The sequence below is a fragment of the Anomaloglossus baeobatrachus genome, chromosome 4, assembly GCF_048569485.1.
Source record: "Anomaloglossus baeobatrachus isolate aAnoBae1 chromosome 4, aAnoBae1.hap1, whole genome shotgun sequence".
Classification (NCBI taxonomy): domain Eukaryota; kingdom Metazoa; phylum Chordata; class Amphibia; order Anura; family Aromobatidae; genus Anomaloglossus; species Anomaloglossus baeobatrachus.
In genome coordinates this window covers 276,396,776-276,418,678 of record NC_134356.1, presented here as the reverse complement: position 1 = coordinate 276,418,678, position 21,903 = coordinate 276,396,776, and the positions used below count along the sequence as shown (strand labels likewise).

The following is a 21,903-nucleotide window of genomic DNA, read 5'->3' as shown; positions in this document are numbered from 1 at the left end:
GTCCAGGAAGAAGGTGCGCTCCCTGCACAGTCCCCAATGGGGACACAGAGTACCTTCGAGTTGCAGGGCCCGGTCCCTGAGGTTGAATAGACTCCGGTCCGGCAGATTCCCACAGGGGCTGCGGAGGGGGCACGGTCCCAGTAAATGGATGAATGCTCAGGATCCCACTTCTCCCAGAGCCGCTAAGGGATGGTGAAGGAGACGGCATGAGGCTCCGGCCTTTGTACCCGCAATGGGTACCTCAACCTTAACACCGCCGACGTAGTGGGGTGAGAAGGGAACATGCCGGGGGCCCCGTGGGGGCCCTCTTTTCTTCCAACCGACATAACTAATATGAGAATGCATGAGTGGATGTGTGCCTCCTTCCACACAAAGCATAAAACTGAGGAGCCAGTGATCCACGGGAGGGTGTATAGGCAGAGGGGAGGGGTTACACTTTTTAAAGTGTAATACTTTGTGTGGCCTCCGGAGGCAGAAGCTATACACCCAATTGTCTGGGTCTTCCAATGGAGCCACAAAGAAATCTGCTTTAAAAAATTAAATGGCGCGCCTTCACTCCCATGTGGCCAAACAGTACTGTACAGTCACAAGTGGGATATTTTCAAGTTCAGGAAAAGTGGTGTAACATTATGGGGCATTTGTTACCTATTCCTCTTGTGAAGAAAAAAAAAAAAAAAAAAAAAAAAAAAAAAAATTGGAAATCTGGGGTTAAAACATTTTAAATGGGGGGGGGGAATTGTTCAATGTCCAATATTATAAAATTGTGTGACAACTGTAGTGTCAATATGCTCACTGATCGCCTAAATGAACTCAGGGGTGTGGTTTGTAAAATGGGGGGGGGGGGGGAGGGTGTCATTTGTGGGCAGGGTTTCTGCTGTTCTGGCACCTCAGGGGCTCTGCCAATGTAACATGGCACCTGCAAACCATTCCAAGTAAATCTGCACTACAATATAGCGCTCCTTCCCTTTCTCACTTTTCCCTGTACCTCAAAAGTAGTTTGACCAAATATGGGGTATTGGCGTACTCTGGAGATAATAGACTGTACTATTTGTTGTGCAATTTCTCCTGTTACCCTAGTGAATTTGGGGGTTGAAGCAAAATTTGTGGTTAAAGAAGGGAATTTTGTTACTTACCGTAAATTCCTTTTCTTCTAGCTCTTATTGGGAGACCCAGACGATTGGGGTGTATAGCACTGCCTCCGGAGGCCACACAAAGCAATTACACTAAAAAGTGTAAGGCCCCTCCCCTTCTGGCTATACACCCCCAGTGGGATCACTGGCTCACCAGTTTTAGTGCAAAAGCAAGAAGGAGGAAAGCCAATAACTGGTTTAAACAAATTCACTCCGAGTAACGTCGGAGAACTGAAAACCGTTCAACATGAACAACATGTGTACCCGCAAACAAACCAAAAATCCCGAAGGACAACAGGGCGGGTGCTGGGTCTCCCAATAAGAGCTAGAAGAAAAGGAATTTACGGTAAGTAACAAAATTCCCTTCTTCTTCGGCGCTCCATTGGGAGACCCAGACGATTGGGACGTCCAAAAGCTGTCCCTGGGTGGGTAAAGAAATACCTCATGTTAGAGCTGCAAGATAGCCCTCCCCTACGGGGAGGCAACTGCCGCCAGCAGGACTCTTCTACCTAGGCTGGCGTCCGCCGAAGCATAGGTATGCACCTGATAATGTTTGGTGAAAGTGTGCAGACTCGACCAGGTAGCTGCCTGGCACACCTGTTGAGCCGTAGCCTGGTGTCGCAATGCCCAGGATGCACCCACGGCTCTGGTAGAATGGGCCTTCAGCCCTGATGGAACCGGAAGCCCAGCAGAACGGTAGGCTTCAAGAATTGGTTCTTTGATCCATCGAGCCAGGGTGGCCTTAGAAGCCTGCGACCCTTTGCGCTTACCAGCGACAAGGACAAAGAGTGCATCCGAACGGCGCAAGGGCGCAGTGCGGGAAATGTAGATTCTGAGTGCTCTCACCAGATCTAACAAATGTAACTCCTTCTCATACCGATGAACTGCATGAGGACAAAACGAAGGCAAAAAGATATCCTGATTAAGATGAAAAGAGGATACCACCTTCGGGAGAAACTCCTGAATGGGGCGCAGCACTACCTTGTCCTGGTGGAAGACCAGGAAGGGAGCCTTGGATGATAGTGCTGCCAGCTCAGACACTCTCCGAAGAGATGTGATCGCTACCAGAAAAGCCACTTTCTGTGATAGTCTAGAAAGTGAAACCTCCCTCAGAGGCTCGAAGGGCGGCTTCTGGAGGGCAACTAGTACCCTGTTCAGATCCCATGGATCTAACGGCCGCTTGTACGGGGGTACGATATGGCAAACCCCCTGTAGGAACGTGCGCACCTTAGGAAGGCGTGCCAAACGCCTCTGAAAAAAGACGGATAGCGCCGAGACCTGACCTTTAAGGGAGCCGAGCGACAAACCTTTTTCTAACCCAGATTGCAGGAAAGAAAGAAAGGTAGGCAATGCAAATGGCCAGGGGGACACTCCCTGAGCAGAGCACCAGGATAAGAATATCCTCCACGTTCTATGGTAGATCTTAGCGGACGTGGGCTTCCTAGCCTGTCTCATGGTGGCAACGACCCCTTGGGACAATCCTGAAGACGCTAGGATCCAGGACTCAATGGCCACACAGTCAGGTTTAGGGCCGCAGAATTCCGATGGAAAAACGGCCCTTGGGACAGTAAGTCTGGTCGGTCTGGTAGTGCCCACGGTTGGCCGACCGTGAGCTGCCACAGATCCGGATACCACGCCCTCCTCGGCCAGTCTGGGGCGACGAGTATGACGCGGCTGCAATCGGATCTGATCTTGCGTAGCACTCTGGGCAAGAGTGCCAGAGGTGGAAACACATAAGGGAGCCGGAACTGCGACCAATCTTGCACTAGGGCGTCTGCCGCCAGCGCTCTGTGATCGCGAGACCGTGCCATGAAGGTTGGGACCTTGTTGTTGTGCCGGGACGCCATGAGGTCGACGTCCGGCCTTCCCCATCGGTGACAGATTTCCTGAAACACGTCTGGGTGAAGGGACCATTCCCCTGCGTCCATGCCCTGGCGACTGAGGAAGTCTGCTTCCCAGTTTTCTACGCCGGGGATGTGAACTGCGGATATGGTGGAGGCTGTGGCTTCCACCCACATCAGAATCCGCCGGACTTCCTGGAAGGCTTGCCGACTGCGTGTCCCCCCTTGGTGGTTGATGTATGCCACCGCTGTGGAGTTGTCCGACTGAATTCGGATCTGCCTTCCTTCCAGCCACTGCTGGAAGGCTAGTAGGGCAAGATACACTGCTCTGATTTCCAGAACATTGATCTGAAGGGTGGACTCCTGCTGAGTCCACGTACCCTGAGCCCTGTGGTGGAGAAAAACTGCTCCCCACCCTGACAGACTCGCGTCTGTCGTGACCACCGCCCAAGACGGTGGTAGGAAGGATCTTCCCTGTGATAATGAGGTGGGCAGAAGCCACCACTGCAGAGAGTCTTTGGCCGTCTGGGAAAGGGAGACTTTCCTGTCCAGGGATGTTGACTTCCCGTCCCATTGGCGGAGAATGTCCCATTGAAGTGGGCGCAGATGAAACTGCGCAAACGGAACCGCTTCCATTGCCGCCACCATCTTCCCGAGGAAGTGCATGAGGCGTCTTAAGGAGTGCGACTGACTTTGAAGGAGAGCCGGCACCCCAGTCTGTAGTGACCTCTGCTTGTCCAGCGGAAGCTTCACTATCGCTGAGAGAGTATGAAACTCCATGCCAAGATACGTTAGTGATTGGGTCGGTGACAGATTTGACTTTGAGAAGTTGATGATCCACCCGAACGTCTGGAGAGTCTCCAGTGCAACAGTCAAGCTGAGTTGGCATGCCTCTTGAGAGGGTGCCTTGACCAGTAGATCGTCCAAGTAAGGGATCACAGAGTGTCCCTGAGAGTGCAAGACTGCTACCACTGCCGCCATGATCTTGGTGAACACCCGTGGGGCTGTCGCTAGACCAAATGGCAGAGCTACGAACTGAAGATGGTCGTCTCCTATCACGAAGCGTAGAAAGCGTTGGTGCTCTGTAGCAAACGGCACGTGGAGATAAGCATCCTTGATGTCTATTGATGCTAGGAAATCTCCTTGAGACATTGAGGCAATGACTGAGCGGAGGGATTCCATCCGGAACCGCCTGGCGTTCACATGCTTGTTGAGCAGTTTTAGGTCCAGAACAGGACGGAATGAGCCGTCCTTTTTTGGCACCACAAAGAGATTGGAGTAAAAACCTTGACCTCGTTCCTGAAGAGGAACAGGGACCACCACTCCTTCTGCTCTTAGAGAATTCACCGCCTGCAGAAGGGCATCTGCTCGGTCGGGATGTGGGGAAGTTCTGAAGAACCGAGGCGGAGGCCGAGTACTGAACTCTATCCTGTACCCGTGAGACAAAATGTCTGTTACCCACCGGTCTTTGACCTGTGGCAGCCAAATGTCGCAAAAGCGGGAGAGCCTGCCACCGACCGAGGATGCGGAGGGAGGCGGCCGAAAGTCATGAGGCAGCCGCCTTGGAAGCGGTACCTCCGGTTGCTTTCTTGGGGCGTGAGTGAGCCCGCCAGGAATCAGAGCTCCTTTGCTCTTTCTGAGTCCCTTTGGACGAGGAGAATTGGGGCTTGCCCGAGCCTCGAAAGGACCGAAACTTCGACTGCCACTTCCTCTGTGGAGGTTTGCTTGATCTGGGCTGGGGTAAGGAGGAGTCCTTACCTTTGGACTGTTTAATGATTTCCGCCAATTGCTCACCAAACAGTCTGTCTCCAGATAATGGCAAGCTGGTTAAACATTTTTTAGAAGCAGAATCTGCTTTCCATTCCTTTAACCACAAGGCTCTGCGCAAAACTACAGAGTTGGCAGATGCCATTGAGGTACGGCTCGTAGAGTCCAGTACCGCATTGATAGCGTAGGTCGCAAACGCAGACATTTGCGTAGTTAGGGACGCCACTTGCGGCACTGCTGGACGTATGAGAGAGTCCACCTGTGCCAGACCAGCTGAAATAGCTTGGAGCGCCCACACGGCCGCGAATGCTGGAGCAAACGACGCGCCGATAGCTTCATAGACAGATTTCAACCAAAGGTCCATCTGTCTGTCATTGGCATCTTTAAGTGAAGCCCCATCCTCCACTGCAACTATGGATCTAGCTGCAAGCCTGGATATTGGAGGGTCCACTTTTGGACACTGGGTCCAGCGTTTGACCACGTCAGGGGGAAAAGGATAACGTGTATCCTTAAGGCGTTTAGAAAAACGCTTGTCCGGATAAGTATTGTGTTTCTGGATGGATTCTCTGAAGTCAGAGTGGTCCAGAAAAGTACTCAATTTACGCTTGGGATACAGGAAATGGAATTTCTCCTGCTGTGCAGCTGCCTCCTCTGCAGAAGGGGCTGGGGGAGAAATATCCAACAGCCTATTGATGGCCGCTATAAGGTCATTTACCATGGCGTCACCATCTGGCGTATCCAAATTGAGTGCGGCGTCAGGACAAGACTCCTGATCACCCACCTCTGAACCCTCATATAGGGACCCTTCTCGCTGAGACCCTGATCCGCGTGATGACGTGGAGGGTCTCTCCCAGCGAGCTCGCTTAGGCGGACTGGGACTGTCATCGGAGTCAGAGCCCTCAGCCTGTGATGCCTGGGACCCCCTTGAAGTACGGATTAGTTCCAACTGAGGGGGGCCGGGGAACATAGACACAGCAGTGTCTATGGTCTGAGCAACTGGCCTGGACTGCAAGGTTTCCAGGATTTTTGTCATAGTCACAGACATTTTATCAGCAAAGACTGCAAATTCTGTCCCCGTCACCGGGGCAGGGTTCACAGGCGTCTCTGCCTGGGCTACCACCACAATAGGCTCTGGCTGACGAAGTGCCACTGGGACTGAACATTGCACACAATGAGAGTCGTTGGAGCCTGCTGGTAGATTAGCCCCGCATGCTGTACAAGTAGTGTATACAGCCCGTGCCTTGGCACCCTTGCGTTTTGCGGATGACATGCTGTTGTCTCCTCAAAGCAATATAGGGTGTACAGCCAAGAAGCGACCTTACAGTGCAGTATATAAATATATCTAGACACAGCAGTGTCTATGTACAGCGAAAAATATAACACTGTGGCACTAGTGGGGCCGCACGTATGTGCTGCTTACCGCCCGCTTAGCGCGGGTGTGTGGTCGCCAGAAACCCCTAGCCTGGGTCCCCCAGAGCCTGCGTCCGTTCTCCAGCCAGACTGCATGTGTATAATGGCTGCCGGCGTCCTGGGGAGCTGCAAGCCTGGGGGCGGGCCTAGGGCGTGCACAGAGAAAAAGCGCGAAGCCTGTGTCCTACTGTGCTCAGTGAGAGGGCTGGAGCATGTAAATCGTGCTCCAGCCCTCGGCGCTGCCGATTGAACAACGTCTCTCCCCTACCCTGATTGACAGGGTGGGGGGCGTTAACGAAGCGGAGCTAGGCCGCAGAAAGCCGGGGACTAAAGTTAGAAGCGCCGCCGCCGTAAAAGCGCGGTCGGCGCGTCCCCGGCGCACTACAAGTCGCAGCTGCGCCGCCGCTCCAGGGGCGGTCGGCGCGGCGATCCACACACATAAAGTCCCCCAGTAATCTGCGGGGACTATAAGCCCAGCGCACAGCGCTACAGTCCCCGGCGCACTAGCACACCCAGCAAGCCTGGGGTGCGCTGCCATACGGGGACACAGAGTACCTGAAACTTGCAGGGCCTTGTCCCTGAACGGCACTCCCGCTCCACATCCAGCAGGTTCTATGGGTCTGTGGATGGAGCCCGGCCTCAGGGCTTGGTGGCCGGTAAGATCCCACTTCCTCAGAGCCCTTCAGGGGGATGGGGAAGGAAAACAGCATGTGGGCTCCAGCCTCCGTACCCGCAATGAGTACCTCAACCTTACAAACCGCAAGTGGGGTGAGAAGGGAGCATGCTGGGGGCCCCATATGGGCCCTCTTTTCTTCCATCCGATATAGTCAGCAGCTACTGCTGACTAAACAGTGGAGCTATGCGTGGATGTCTGACCTCCTTCGCACAAAGCAGAAAACTGGTGAGCCAGTGATCCCACTGGGGGTGTATAGCCAGAAGGGGAGGGGCCTTACACTTTTTAGTGTAATTGCTTTGTGTGGCCTCCGGAGGCAGTGCTATACACCCCAATCGTCTGGGTCTCCCAATGGAGCGCCGAAGAAAAGCTTTCTTCATTTTCACGGCTCAATGTCATAAAATTCTTTGAAGCACCTGGGCAGTTCAAGTTGCTCCCCAAACCTCTAAACAGGTTCCGTGAGGGGTCATTTCCAAAATGGGATTACTTTGGGGGGGGGGGGGGGGGGGGCTCCATAGTTTAGGCACATCAGGGGCTTCCCAAACACAACAGGACATCCACCATCAGCTCCAAACAATTTTGAGCACTAAAATTTAAAATTGAGCTCCTTCCCAGTCGTGCGTCCAAACAGTAGATTTCCACACATACTGGGTATCTGTGCACTCAGGAGAAATTGCACAACAAATTGTAGCGTGCATTTTTCTCCTTACCCTCGTGAAAATGCAAAATTATATATTTACCATTTTGTGTGACAACTCGACTTAAAAAATTCAAGTTTGAAAATTGCAAAATGTTCACAAATAAAAAAAACAAAAAAATATCGTCCTAAAAGTTTAATTTGTCACAAAAAAAAAAAAAAAAATTCAGAATCACTGGGATCCATTGAAGGGTTCTTAAAGTTATTACGTCAATGTAACACTGGTCAGAATATTGCAAAATAATGAACCGGTCAGGAAGGTGTAAATAGGCTTATGGGTGAAGAGGGTAAAGAGGTTGTCCACTAGTTTTACATTGATGGCGCATTAACATTACTAACACTTAAACTTTTATACTTACATGACTGGGTCAAACATGTTCCGTATCTTTAAACAAGGAGTGAGGCTGTTTGGAGGGGAATTTCTTTTATCCAAATGGAAAGCTGTAATGAAAAAAAAAAAAAGAAGTTTTGTTTTTTCCCCTCAACTCGGACCACTATGGCAATGGAGAAGCTGCACTTTATATTGTTCAATTTGTTACACACACAAAAAAAAAAATAAATTTATAATATTTCTGCTCTACTGTTCTAGACATTGTGTTTACTAGCTGTGAGGAGAGAAACCACTTATGTAAAGAAGTCTGCTGCCCAAAAGGCAAGCTGCAAAATAAGGAGCTCATTTGCACAATTCTTTCTATGGTTGCTCTCAAGAACAGCAAGACAACTTGTGCGTTCGGGAAAAGCTATAAAGCCAACACACCCACCCTTTCCTTGCCACACTTTAGACGGGATGACTGAAGGTTTTTCACATGTAGACGGCTGAGTCCATTTCCATACAAGGAAGTCTGCTCCTCCAATTTGCTTTGTTTCAGTACGTACACGAGATTCATTGGAATCCAGGAATTCAACTGCTCTTTTCCAAACCTTTTTCATTTTTTTCCTGCACAAAAAGAAAATATAAGGCGGTTTTAAAAGTCACAACCACAAGCAAACAAAGCTCTTAAAAGGGAACCAAACATCAGGATTTTGGTATATCAGGCACAGTGTGTACATGTCATTAGTGGGCAGCTCGGGTGTTTAGTCTGTGAAATCCATGTTGATGAAGTTCCACTTTTTGATTGACGTGTGCACCTCTGCTGATAACGTCCGGGCTGATTAAGCACATGCCTGCGCATAGCATTTATCTTAGGCTGTGAAATCCATGTTTATGGACGTCTGCTGCAGCTAATAGGCAAGATCAGCTGTTCTCCAGTTCTGTTGTGACACTGCGCGCGCTCCCGCTGTCACGAGATATGAAGAAGAGAGGGCGCATGCGCTGCCCTCTCAGACACCAAACACTGTATGCGGGCTTCAAAAACATGGCGCTGGAGATAAGTGCTATGCACAGGCGCCAAATCAGACGCCGTGTAACTGATTAGAAATTTGCATACAGCCAGAGAGGGAGGAACAGGCGGCGGGTGGGGGGTGGTAATCATGTGCATAACCCGCCCGGATATTATCTGGAGAGGTGCACACGTCAATCAGAAAGTGGATGAATTTTCAAACTTCATAAACATGGATTTCACAGCCTAAACACCCGAGCTGCCCACTAATGGCATGTACACTGTGCCTGATGGTGCCAGTACTGCACTGGCTGCACCTTATATACCAAAATCCTGATGTTTGGTTCCCTTTAAAAGCTACACAGCATCTAAGGGTTATGAGCATAGGGTGTCTTAGACAGTAGGGGAGCTGCCAAATTTTCCTAGGTTTTGGCGTCAATCTTGTGGCTCTGCTGGTCATCTTTTACGGTGTACTGTGAAGTACAGTGACGAAGAATCACTTAACTGCGTCACTGAAGCAGTTAAAAAAAAAAAAAAAAAAAAACACACCCAGAACATATGCACAGCAATATCTTTTAGAACTTGCTGTTGATTATGTCCACTTTCCGAGTAGTTTCAGCGACACTTTTAGGCGGATTTGGGCACTTCTACAAGTGTGCTTTGAAGATTAAAATTTGATTTTTTTTTTTTTTATTTATATAAAAAGAACAAACAAACTGGTTGCCCACTCACACCCACCTCCTCCCAAATCAAATATTTGAGCCATTTGATTTGGTTTTAGGATAGGGAAAATCTGATGTAGTTTTAGGTCAAATCTATACAGAAATAGGGAAAGAAGGGAATTTTGTTACTTACCGTAAATTCCTTTTCTTCTAGCTCCTATTGGGAGACCCAGACGATTGGGGTGTATAGTACTGCCTCCGGAGGCCACACAAAGCATTACACTAAAAAGTGTAAGGCCCCTCCCCTTCTGGCTATACACCCCCAGTGGGATCACTGGCTCACCAGTTTTAGTGCAAAAGCAAGAAGGAGGAAAGCCAATAACTGGTTTAAACAAATTCACTCCGAAGTAACATCGGAGAACTGAAAACCATTCAACATGAACAACATGTGTACCCGAAAAACAACCAAAAATCCCGAAGGACAACAGGGCGGGTGCTGGGTCTCCCAATAGGAGCTAGAAGAAAAGGAATTTACGGTAAGTAACAAAATTCCCTTCTTCTTCGGCGCTCCATTGGGAGACCCAGACGATTGGGACGTCCAAAAGCTGTCCCTGGGTGGGTAAAGAAATACCTCATGTTAGAGCTGTAAAACAGCCCTTCCCTACAAGGAGGCAACCGCCGCCTGCAGGACTCTTCTACCTAAGCTGGCATCCGCCTAAGCGTAGGTATGCACCTGACAATGCTTGGTGAAAGTGTGCAGACTCGACCAGGTAGCTGCCTGGCACACCTGCTGAGCCGTAGCCTGGTGCCGTAATGCCTAGGGCGCACCCACGGCTCTGGTAAAATGGGCTTTCAGCCCTGATGGAACCGGAAGCCCAGCAGAACAGTAGGCTTCAAGAATTGGTTCCTTGATTAGCGACAAGCACAGAGTGCATCCGAGCGGCGCAGAGGCGCCGTGCGGGAAAAGTAGATTCTGAGTGCTCTCACCAGATCCAACAAATGCAAATCCATTTCATATCGATGAAATGGATGAGGCATAAGGAAGGTAAGGAGATATCCTGATTGAGATGAAAGGGGGATACCACCTTAGGGAGAACTCCGGAATCGGGCGCAGCACTGCCTTGCCTTGGTGAAACACCAGGAAGGAAGGTTTTGGATGACAGCGCTGCTAGCTCGGACACTCTCCTAAGAGACGTGACCGCTACCAGAAAGGCCTGTTTCTGGGAAAGTCGAGAGAGTGAAACATCTCTCAGAGGCTCGAAGGGCGGCTTCTGGAGAGCAATTAGTACCCTGTTCAGATCCCATGGGTCCAACGGCCGTTTGTACAGAGGGACAATGTGACAAACCTCCTGCAGGAACGTGTGTACCTGAGGAAGTGGTGCTAGGCGCTTCTGAAGAATACAGATAGCGCTGAGACTTGTCCTTTGAGGGAGCCGAGTGACAACCTTTTTCCAAACCAGATTGCAGGAAGGAAGGAAAAGTAGGGAATGCAAATGGGCAGGGAGACACTCCCTGAGCAGAGCATTAAGAGAAGAATATCCTCCACATCCTGTGGTAGATCTTGGCAGATGTCGGTTTTCTAGTCTGTCTCATGGTGGCAATGACGTCCTGAGATAATCCTGAAGACGCTAGGATTCAGGACTCAAAGGCCATACCGTCAGGTTCAGGGTCGTAGAATTCAGATGGAAAAAACGGCCCTTGGGACAGTAAGTCTGGCCGGGCTGGTAGTGCCCACGGTTGGCAGACCGTGAGATGCCACAGATCCGGGGACTACGACCTCCTTGGCCAGTCTGTGGCGATGAGGATGGCGCGGCGGCAAACGGACCTGATGTTGCGTAGCCCTCTGGGCAGCAGTGTCAGAGGGGGAAACACATAGGTAGCTGGAACTGCGACCAAACCTGAACTAAGGCGTCTGCCGCCAGAGCTCTTTGATCGTGATACCGCGCCATGAAAATCGGAACCTTGATGTTGTGCCGAGACGCTATTAGGTCGACGTTCAGCATCCCCCAGCGTTGACAGATTTCCTGAAAACCGTCCGGGTGAAGATACCCTTCCCCTGCGTCCATACCCTGGCAACTGAGGAAGTCTGCTTCCCAGTTTTCTGCGCCCGGGATGTGAACTGCGGATATGGTGGATGCTCTGTCTTCCACCCCCATCAGACTCCGCCGGACTTCCTGGGAGGCTTGCCGACTGCGTGTTCCGCCTTGGTGGTAGATGTACGCCACCGCTGTGGAGTTGTCCGACTGAATTCGGATGTGTGTGCTTTCCAGCCACGGCTGGAAGGCTTGCAGGGCAAGATACACTGCCCAGATTTCCAGCACATTGATTTGAAGGATGGACTCCTCTGAAGAGAGTCCTTGACCGTCTGAGAAGGGGGACGTTCCTTCTAGGGACGTCGACTTCCCATCCCATTGGCAAAGAATGCCACATTGGAGTGGACGCAGATGAAACTGCGCGAAAGTGCCTCTGCATGAGTCGTGTTAAGGGGTGTGACTGGCCGTGAAGGAGAGACTGCACCCCGGTCTGTAGTGAACGTGTCCAGAGGAAGCTTCACTATCGCTGAGGGAGCGTGACACTCCATGCCCAGATATGTCAGCGATTGGGTCGGTGTCAGATTTAACCTTGAGAAGTTGATGATCCACCCGAAACTCTGGAGAGTCTCCAGCGCTACGCTCAGGCTGTGTTGGCATGCCTCTTGAGAGGGTGCCTTGACTAGTCGACCGTCCAGGGAAGGATGAGAGTGCAGGACTGCTCCCACTGCTGCCCTGAACTTGGTGAAAACCCGTAGGGCTGTCGCCAGACCGAAGGGCAGGGTTACGAACTGAAGATGCTCGTCTTCAATAACGAAACGTAGCAAACGTTGGTGCTCTGGAGCAATCGGCCCGTGGAGATAAGCATCCTGTGTCTATTGATGCTAGGAAATCTCCTTGAGACATTGAGGCAATGACGGAGCGGAGGGATGCCATCCGGAACCGCCTGGCCTTCACGTGCTTGTTGAGCAGTTTTAGGTCCCCCACAATCAGATTGGAGGAAAAACCGTGTCTTGTTCCTGAAGAGGAACAGGAATTACCACTCCTTCTGCCTGCAGAAGAGCATCGGCTCGGTGGGTAGGTGGGGAAGTTCTGAAGAATCGAGCCGGAGGCCGAGAACAGAACTCTATCCTGTACACGTGAGACACAATGTCTCTCACCCACCGGTCTGTGACCTGTGGCAGCAAAATGTCGCCAAGGCGAGAGAGTCTGCCACCAACCGCGGATGCGGAGAGAGAGAGCTTAAAGTCATGAGGAGACCGCCTTGGAAGCGGTTCCTCTGGCTGCCTTCCTTGGGCGTGATTGGGCCCGCCTGGAATCTGAGCCCCTCTGAGCCTTTTGAGCCCTTTTGGACTAGGACAATTTGGACCTGCCCGAGCCTGGGAAGGACCGAAACCTCGACTGTCTCTCTCGGACAGCATTAATAGGGTAAGTCGCAATGCAGACATTGCGAGGATAAGGACGCTACCTGCGGCACAGATGTACCTGTGCTCAAGACCAGCTGCGCAAGACCAGCTGACATAGCTTAGAGTGCCCATACGGCTGCGAATGCCGGAGCAACCGACACGCCGATAGCTTCATAGACAGATTTCAACCAGAGGTCCATCTGTCTGTGGCATCTTTAAGTGAAGTCCCATCTCCACTGCAACTATGGATCTAGCCGCAAGCCTGGAGATTGGGGGATCCACCTTTGGACCCTGGGTCCAGCGCCTGACCACGTCAGGGGGAAAGGGATAACATGTATCCTTAATACATTTGGAGAAAAGCTTATCTGGTAAGCGTGGTGATTCTGCACTGCTTCTCTGAAGTCAGCGTGGCCAGAAAAGTACTCAATGTACGCTTGAGATACTGAAATGGGATTTCTCCTGTTGGGAAGCTGACTCCTCCACTGAAGGAGCTGGGGGAGAGATATCCAACATGCCATTGCTGGACGCTATAAGATCATTCACTATGGCGTCACCATCCGGTGTATCCGGATTGAGAGCGGTGTCAGGATCAAAGTCCTGATCAGCGACGTCTGCCTCATCATACAGAGAGTCCTCTGCTGTGACCCTGACTAGTGATGAAGCCGAGTGCCGCTCCCAGCGAGCTCGCTTAGGCTGTCTGGGACTGTCGTCCGTGTCAGAGCCTTCACCCTGGAATGCCTGGGACCCCCCCGGAGCACTGATTTTGTTCCACATGAGGGTGGCCAGGGAGCAATGATCAAGATTGCCCATGGCCTGTCTGGACTGCAAGTCACTATCCCATGACAATCTAGCAGCCGAAACTGCAACACCGTCCCTGTCCATGGACAGGGTTCACAGGTGGTTCCTTTGGCCACCTCTAGTAGAGACCCCGGCTGACCAAGTGCTACAGATTGGGAGCATTGCACACAACGGGGGTCAGTGGAACCTGCCGGTGGAACAGTATCACATGCAGTAAAAGCAGCATAGAAAGCCTGTGTTGCTTTTTTGCTGCTGTAGTCTAGCCATCTAGGAGCATATAGCCGAGAATAGCGACCGTACAGTGCAATGTATAGCATACAAGCATAAAGTACAAATGAGCACTTCAGCACATGCAATATGAGCAGCTTAGAAAGCCTGTGCCTTGGCACCCTTGCTTTTTTGCTGCTGTTGTCTCGCCATCTAAGAGGGCATATAGCCAAAAATAGCGACCTACAGTGCCGTGTAAGCATAAAATACAAATGGACACAATCGTATTTAGTGGGGTCAGCACTTCAGGTGCTGCTTACCGCCCGCCTATAGGCGGGTGTGTGGTCGCCAGAGTCCTGTGACTGGCTGCCAGCTCGGACTGCAGGAATGGCTGCCGGCGTCCTTCTCCAGCTCGTGTGACGAGGGGCGGGCCGTGGGCGTGCCCCAGGCAAGAGCAGGAAACCGGCGTCCCACTGTGTCCAGTGAAGGGGGCTGGAGAATGCAAAGCAGACTCCAGCCCTCGGCGCTGACTTTCTGTACAGCGTCCCGCCTCTCCCCTGACTGGCAGGGCTGGGGGCGGGAACGAAACGAAAACTAGGCCGCAAAGCCGGGGACTCGAGTAATAAGCGCGGCCGTCCATGTGCACGGCCAGCGCGGAGTCCCCGGCGCACCACAAGTCCCAGCCGCGCCACAGTGTAAAAACACCTAGCAGCGGCCCGGCGCGGCAGTTCCCAATACATAAATTCACACAGCAAAGCTGCCGTGAATAATAGCACGAGCGCTCCGCGCTGTTGTCCCCGGCGCACTAGTACTCCCAGCAATGCTGGTGTGTGTGTGCGCGCGATGTGTACGGGGACACAGAGTACCTTAATGTAGCAGGGCCCTGTCCCTGACGATACTCAGCTCCATATCCAGCAGGTTCTCTGGGTCTGTGGATGGAGCTCGGTCTCAGTGCCTGGAGACCTGTAAGATCCCACTTCACCCAGAGCCCTGAGGGGGGATGGGGAAGGAAAACAGCATGTGGGCTCCAGCCTCCGTACCCGCAATGGGTACCTCAACCTTAACAAACACCCGACAAAAGTGGGGTGAGAAGGGAGCATGCTGGGGGCCCCATATGGGCCCACTTTTCTTCCATCCGACATAGTCAGCAGCTGCTGCTGACTAAAAACAGTGGAGCTATGCGTGGATGTCTGACCTCCTTCGCACAAAGCAGAAAACTGGTGAGCCAGTGATCCCACTGGGGGTGTATAGCCAGAAGGGGAGGGGCCTTACACTTTTTAGTGTAATGCTTTGTGTGGCCTCCGGAGGCAGTACTATACACCCCAATCGTCTGGGTCTCCCAATGGAGCGCCGAAGAAATTCTGAATGGTTCACAGACTTTCTGGATGTTCACAGTAAGTCTACATTTAAAAAGGGAACCCAACAACAGACGTGTCACACATTAGACATATGAATTCAGGCAAGCACTTTTGACTCCGACACTCAGGCGTGTTAGAGAAGCCGCCTGGTTGACTAGTTGGGAGAGGTAGGGTCCCCAGCAGCTTTAACCCTGGAGTGATATGTTTTTATTCTATACATTCACACAGGGAGACCCGTCACATAAGGGTTAACAGGGGGGGGGGGGGATCGGGGAAGAACAAGTCTCCGGAGTGACAGTCCCCACGGTTTCAGTCACACATTACTAAAATAATGCAGCCAGGGTCTGATCCATGATATCTGTGGAGCGGGCATCAGCTGTCAGGTTCTCCAATTCTTTCCCATTTGGGCTACTTTTCACTTGTGAGAGACTACATGATGTACCAACACGCTCCAGAACCGCACAGGTTTTATATTTACCGTGTTTCCCTGAAAATAAGACTCTTGCTCAAAAGGATACGCAAGGGCTATTTTCATGGGGGAGGTGATTTTTTTTTTTTTTTTAATTTTATTCATGAACAATCAACTCTCCCCTCCCAATAATGAAAAGTCAACATTTGTTCAAACATAATCAGGTCATGACATACACTGCACATAAGTTACATACCAGCCTGCCTCTTCAGTTACTAGAGACTCCAGAAGTTAAAAGGGCCTTTAGTGACATCACGTCAGGTTGCACTGCCCCTCCCTATACAGACTCATGCAGAAGGAGAACAGCAGATCGGGCCACTTAGGTCACAGAGAAACCAGCTGAAAGCTATTGTGGTGGCATGTGCTCTCCTTTTGAGTGTTAAGCTATGTGCGCACGTTGCGTACTAGCCCTGCAGAAATTTCTGCAGCGATCTGAAGAGCACATGTGCGCTTTAAATCGCTGCAGAAAATGTCCGTAGTGAAGAAAAAAAAAGCCGATTCCATGCGCTCTGCCTGCAGCTCCTGCCATAGATCGAGCAGGAGCTGCCGGCAAAGCGCACGGAAGAAGTGACATGTCACTTCTTAGAACGCAGCGCTTCGGGCAGCAGCCGAAGCGCTGCGCTCTAAAACGCCACGTGCGCACGGCCCCTGCACAATCTCCATAGACTGTGCAGGGGACGCAGAACGCATGCAGTTACGCTGCGCTACAAAGCGCAGCGTAACTGCATGAATTACGCATACATGCGCACATAGCCTTACTGCTTAGGATTGGTAAGCATGATAAGGCGGAAGATCTACATGCCCTCAGTGAAAGCTATGATAACACCCATTTAGGTGCCAAAATGCCTAGATTACCAGTAACTCCACAATAGATGGGGGGGGAATTTGCTTGACCACTGGGACCCTTAATGATCCAGAGTACAGATCTCTTGTATGGCAGTTGAAAAGGCCATGAATAGACTTCAGGCATGTTGACCTTTACTCCATCTTCTCAAGATCCCAGGAAAGAGTTATTCGTAGTTCTTAATACCAGCTGTTTTACAAATATGACTGACATCACTTTTGTGCATGCCGGAGCTAGTACTTTCATTGTACGATCAAATTGGTTCAGTGGATAGCACCGTCACTTTGCAGCAGGGGTCCTGGGTTCAAATCCCACCTAGGACATCTGCAAGGAGTTTGTATGTTCTCCCTCCCACACTCCAAAGACATACTGATAGGGAATGGAGATTGTATGTCTCAATGGGGACAGTGATGACACTGTAAAGCGCTATGGAATACGATGTTATACAAGCCAAATAAACCAGTAACATACCTGTCACATGGAGGTATCAAGGCATCTCTCACATGGGGGATTGGTGTATATGGCTCTAGTTCTTTGTTTTCCTGGCAAGCTTCATTGTGACTTTTTAAAACATCTGAAAGTACAGTTTTATGTGTTATGTAATGCAGAGGTAAATAGTATAAGCACTAGTAAACAGACCCCACACACCCAGAAGATGGCAGCAGGCATTACAGAAATATGAACCAAGTGACTACACAATTGCAATACATTGCACTGTATTTAAAAAAGAGAATTTTGTTTACTTACCGCAAATTCTTTTTCTTATAGTTCCGACATGGGAGACCCAGACCATGGGTGTATAGCTACTGCCTCCAGAGGACACACAAAGTACTACACTCAAAACGTGTAGCTCCTCCCTCCGGGCTATATACACCCCCTGGATGACAATCTAACCAGTTCAGTGCAAAAGCTGAAGGAGGACATCCACCCATAAGTAGAGAGAGTAAAACTCGGAAAAACCGGAACCTCTGTCTACAACAACAGCCGGTGAAACACACGGAACAAGAACTGCCAACAGGCAACAGGGAGGGTGCTGGGTCTCCCATGTCGGAACTATAAGAAAAAGAATTTACGGTAAGTAAACAAAATTCTCTTTTTCTTCATCGTTCCTTATGGGAGACCCAGACCATGGGACGTCTCAAAGCAGTCCATGGGTGGGAAATAAACCAAACTGAGAAGTAGGCAAAACCTAACTTCACAAATGGGCGACAGCCGCCTGAAGGATGCGTCTGCCCAAGCTCGCATCTGCCGAAGCATGAGCATGCACTTTGTAGTGCTTCGAAAAGGTGTGCAGACTAGACCAAGTGGCAGCCTGACAAACCTGCTGAGCCGTAGCCTGGTGCCTGAAAGCCCAGGAGGCACCGACAGCTCTGGTAGAGTGCGCCTTAATCCCCGGCGGTGGGGGCACCTGAGAACATTGGTAGGCATCAGAGATGGCTGACCTAATCCAACGAGCTAGGGTCGGTTTAGAAGCCAAGAGACCCTTGCGCTGACCCGTGGTTAGCACAAAAAGTGAGGTGCACCGCCTAAAAGCGGCGGTGCGTGACATAGATTCGGAGCGCCTGCACCAAATCCAAGGTATGCAACGCCTTCTCAAAGCGATGCACAGGGGCCGGACAAAGGGAAGGCAATGAAATGTCCTGGTTAAGGTGGAAAGAAGACACCACCTTAGGGAGAAAATCCGGAGTCGGACAGAGAACCACCTTGTCTTGGTGAAACACTAAAAAAGGTGACTCCGAAGAGAGCGCAGCCAAATCAGAGACTCTCCTGAGAGAAGTTATGGCTACTAGAAAAACCACTTTCTGTGAAAGTCTAAACAAGGGAACCTCCCTAAGAGGCTCAAAGGGGGGTTTCTGTAAGGCCGTGAGGACCACATTAAGATCCCAGGGATCCAAAGGCCGCCGGTAAGGAGGAATGATGTGAGATGCGCCCTGCATGAAGGTGCGCACCTGAGCCAGTCGGGCGATACGCCGCTGGAATAATACCAACAGAGCCGACACCTGTCCCTTGAGGGAATTGAGGGACAGTCCTAGCTGCAGACCGGACTGTAGAAAAGACAGGATGGTCGGCAAAGAGAACGGCCAAGGAGCATGGCCGGAAGAGCGACACCAGGACAGGAAAATCTTCCAAGTCCTGTGGTAAATCTTGGCCGAGGAAGACTTCCGAGCCTGAGTCATAGTGGAGATGACCTCAGAAGGAATGCCTGAAGCCGTCAGGATCCAGGACTCAAGAGCCACGCCGTCTATTTGAGAGCCGCAGAATTCTGGCGGAAAAACGGACCTTGAGAGAGAAGGTCTGGGCGGTCCGGGAGATGCCACGGCATTTCTACGGACAGACGGAGCAGATCTGGGTACCAAGCTCTCCTGGGCCAGTCCGGAGCAATGATTATGACCCGACGGCCCTCCATTCTGATCTTGCGCAGAACCCTGGGCAAGAGAGCTAGAGGGGGAAACACATAGGCCAGACGGAACTGAGACCAATCTTGAACCAGCGCGTCCGCTGCGAAGGCCTGAGGATCGTGGGAGCGAGCCACGTAAACCGGGACCTTGTTGTTCTGCCGGGATGCCATTAGATCCACTTCCGGAGTGCCCCACTTGCGGCAGATTGACCTGAACACTGCCGGATGCAGGGCCCACTCGCCGCTGTCCACGGTTTGACGGCTGAGATAATCGGCCTCCCAATTTTCTACGCCTGGGATGTGGAGTGCGGATATGGTGGACTTGGAGTCCTCCGTCCACTGAAGGATTCGTTGAACCTCCAACATCACCAGGCGGCTGAGAGTCCCGCCCTGGTGATTGATGTAGGCAACCGCAGTCGCGTTGTCTGACTGGACTCGAATGTGCTTGCCCGCCAACAGGTGGTGAAAGGCTACGAGAGCTAGAAGAACAGCCCTGATTTCCAGCACATTGATCGAGAGGGCTGATTCGGACGGAGTCCAAGTGCCCTGTGCTCGGTGGTGGAGAAATACTGCTCCCCAGCCGGAGAGGCTGGCATCCGTGGTGAGGATCACCCAGGAAGGAGCGTCCCTGTGACAGAGAGAGGGGCCGAAGCCACCACTGAAGAGAGCTCCTGGTCTGCGGCAACAGAGCCACTAGCCTGTGCAAGGAAGAGGTCCGCTTGTCCCAACAGCGGAGAATATCCAGCTGCAGGGGACGCAGATGGAACTGGGCAAAGGGAACCGCTTCCATTGACGCCACCATCTGACCCAGCACCTGCATGAGGTGCCTGATGGAATGACGGCGGGGCTGCAACAGAGAGCGCACCGCCAGATGAAGGGACTGCTGTTTGACTAAGGGCAGCTTCACAAGTGCCGGCAGAGTCTCGAATTGCATCCCTAGGTACGCAAGTTCCTGGGTCGGGGTCAGAGTGGACTTGGGCAGATTGACAAGCCACCCGAATTGAACAAGCGTGGCGAGAGTGAGCGAGACACTCCGCTGGCAGTCTGCACTGGATGAGGCCTTGACCAGAAGGTCATCCAGGTAGGGGATTACTGCCAACCCTTGGAGATGCAGGACCGCAACCACTGCTGCCATGACCTTGGTGAAAACACGAGGGGCCGTGGCTAACCCGAAGGGGAGAGCCACGAATTGGAAATGTTCCTCTCCGATTGCAAAGCGTAGCCAACGCTGGTGTGAAACCGCAATAGGCACATGCAGATAGGCATCTCTGATGTCGATGGATGCTAGAAAATCTCCTTGGGTCATTGAGGCAATGACCGCTCTCAGAGATTCCATGCGAAAGCGCCGCACCTGAACATGCTTGTTGAGAAGCTTGAGATCCAAGATGGGCCAGAAGGAACCGTCCTTCTTGGGGACTAGGAAGAGGTTTGAGTAGAAACCTCTGAACCGTTCCCGGGCGGGAAACCGGAACAATTACTCCGTTGGCCTGCAAGGATGCCACGGCCTGAGAGAAGGCGGCGGCTTTGGAGCAGGGGGGAGTGGACAGAAAAAATCTGTTTGGCGGGCTGGAAGAAAATTCTATCCTGTAGCCGTGGGAGATGATATCCCGCACCCACTGATCGAAGACGTGTTGAAACCACACGTCGCCAAAGTGGGAGAGCCTGCCACCGACCAAGGACGTTGCTGGCTCGGCCAGATAGTCAAGAGGAGGCTGCCTTAGTGGCAGCGGCTCCTCCGTTCTTCTGAGGACGCGGCTTCGCGCGCCAGCTGGGTTTTCGATCCTTGGCTGAGTTAGTGGACGAGGCTGAGGGCTTAGAGGATGACCAGTTAGAGGAACGAATCCTCGACTGGTTCCTGCCCTGGACAGGTTTCCTGGTTTTAGTTTGTGGCAAGGAAGTACTCTTCCCGCCAGTAGCTTCCTTAATAATTTCATCCAGTTGTTCACCGAACAGCCGGGACCCAGCAAAGGGGAGCCCAGCAAGGTACTTCTTGGAAGAAGCGTCTGCTTTCCACTCTCGAAGCCACAAGATCCTGCGGATCGCGAGGGAATTAGCGGAAGCCACCGCCGTGCGGTGAGAAGCCTCTAGAATGGCAGACATGGCGTAGGATGAAAAAGCCGAAGCCTGGGAAGTTAAGGCAACCATCTCGGGTATAGAGTCCCTGGCGAGGGAATGTATCTCCGCCAGAGAGGCAGAGACTGCCTTAAGAGCCCACACTGCTGCAAAAGACGGGGAGAACGAGGCTCCTGCCGCCTCATATACAGATTTGGCCAGAAGGTCAACCTGGCGGTCAGTGGGATCCTTAAGAGAGGTGCCATCGGCCACAGATACTACTGTCCGGGCTGAGATTCTAGACACCGGAGGGTCCACCTTTGGGGACTGAGCCCACTCCTTAACCACCTCAGGTGGAAAGGGAAAACGGTCATCAGAACTACGCTTTGGAAAGCGTTTGTCAGGACAGGCCCTGGGCTTGGTCACAGTGGCCTGAAAACTGGAGTGGTTAAAAAACGTACTCCTAGCTCTCTTAGGAGAGGTAAACTGGTGTATTTCTACCAGAGAGGCTTGTTCCTCTGACACTGGTGGATTGAGGTTCAGTACGGAGTTAGGGTATGTGCGCACGTTGCTTTTTACCTGCTTTTTACCTGCTTTTTTGCTGCTTTTTCTTCTGCGCTGTTTAATGCCAAAATGGATGTGTTCTTCTATTCAAGCAAAGTCTATGGGAATTTGGGTTTCTTGTTCACACTATGTTGTTCAAAATGCTGCCTTTTTGTGGCAGAACTTTGGTCAAAAACTCAGCTTTGCAGTGCAAAACCCAAATGGCAAAAACAATTGACATGTTGCTTCTTTGAAAAGCTGAGTTTTTGACCAAAGTTCTGCCTCAAAAAGGCAGCATT

The 21,903-nt window shown here is 51.5% G+C and overlaps 1 protein-coding gene across 1 annotated transcript in view; it reads right to left on the bottom strand.

Annotated features, from left to right (window-relative positions):
- Positions 1-21,903, bottom strand: part of LEMD3 (LEM domain containing 3) — a 141,401-nt gene that overhangs the window by 45,542 nt on the left and 73,956 nt on the right. Inside the window, exons 8-10 of the mRNA XM_075344861.1 lie at positions 17,083-17,185; positions 8,280-8,455; positions 7,878-7,959 (exon numbers count right to left, since the gene is read on the bottom strand). Of these exons, the coding sequence (XP_075200976.1) occupies positions 7,878-7,959; positions 8,280-8,455; positions 17,083-17,185 (361 nt within the window). The remainder of the gene's footprint in view (positions 1-7,877; positions 7,960-8,279; positions 8,456-17,082; positions 17,186-21,903) is intronic.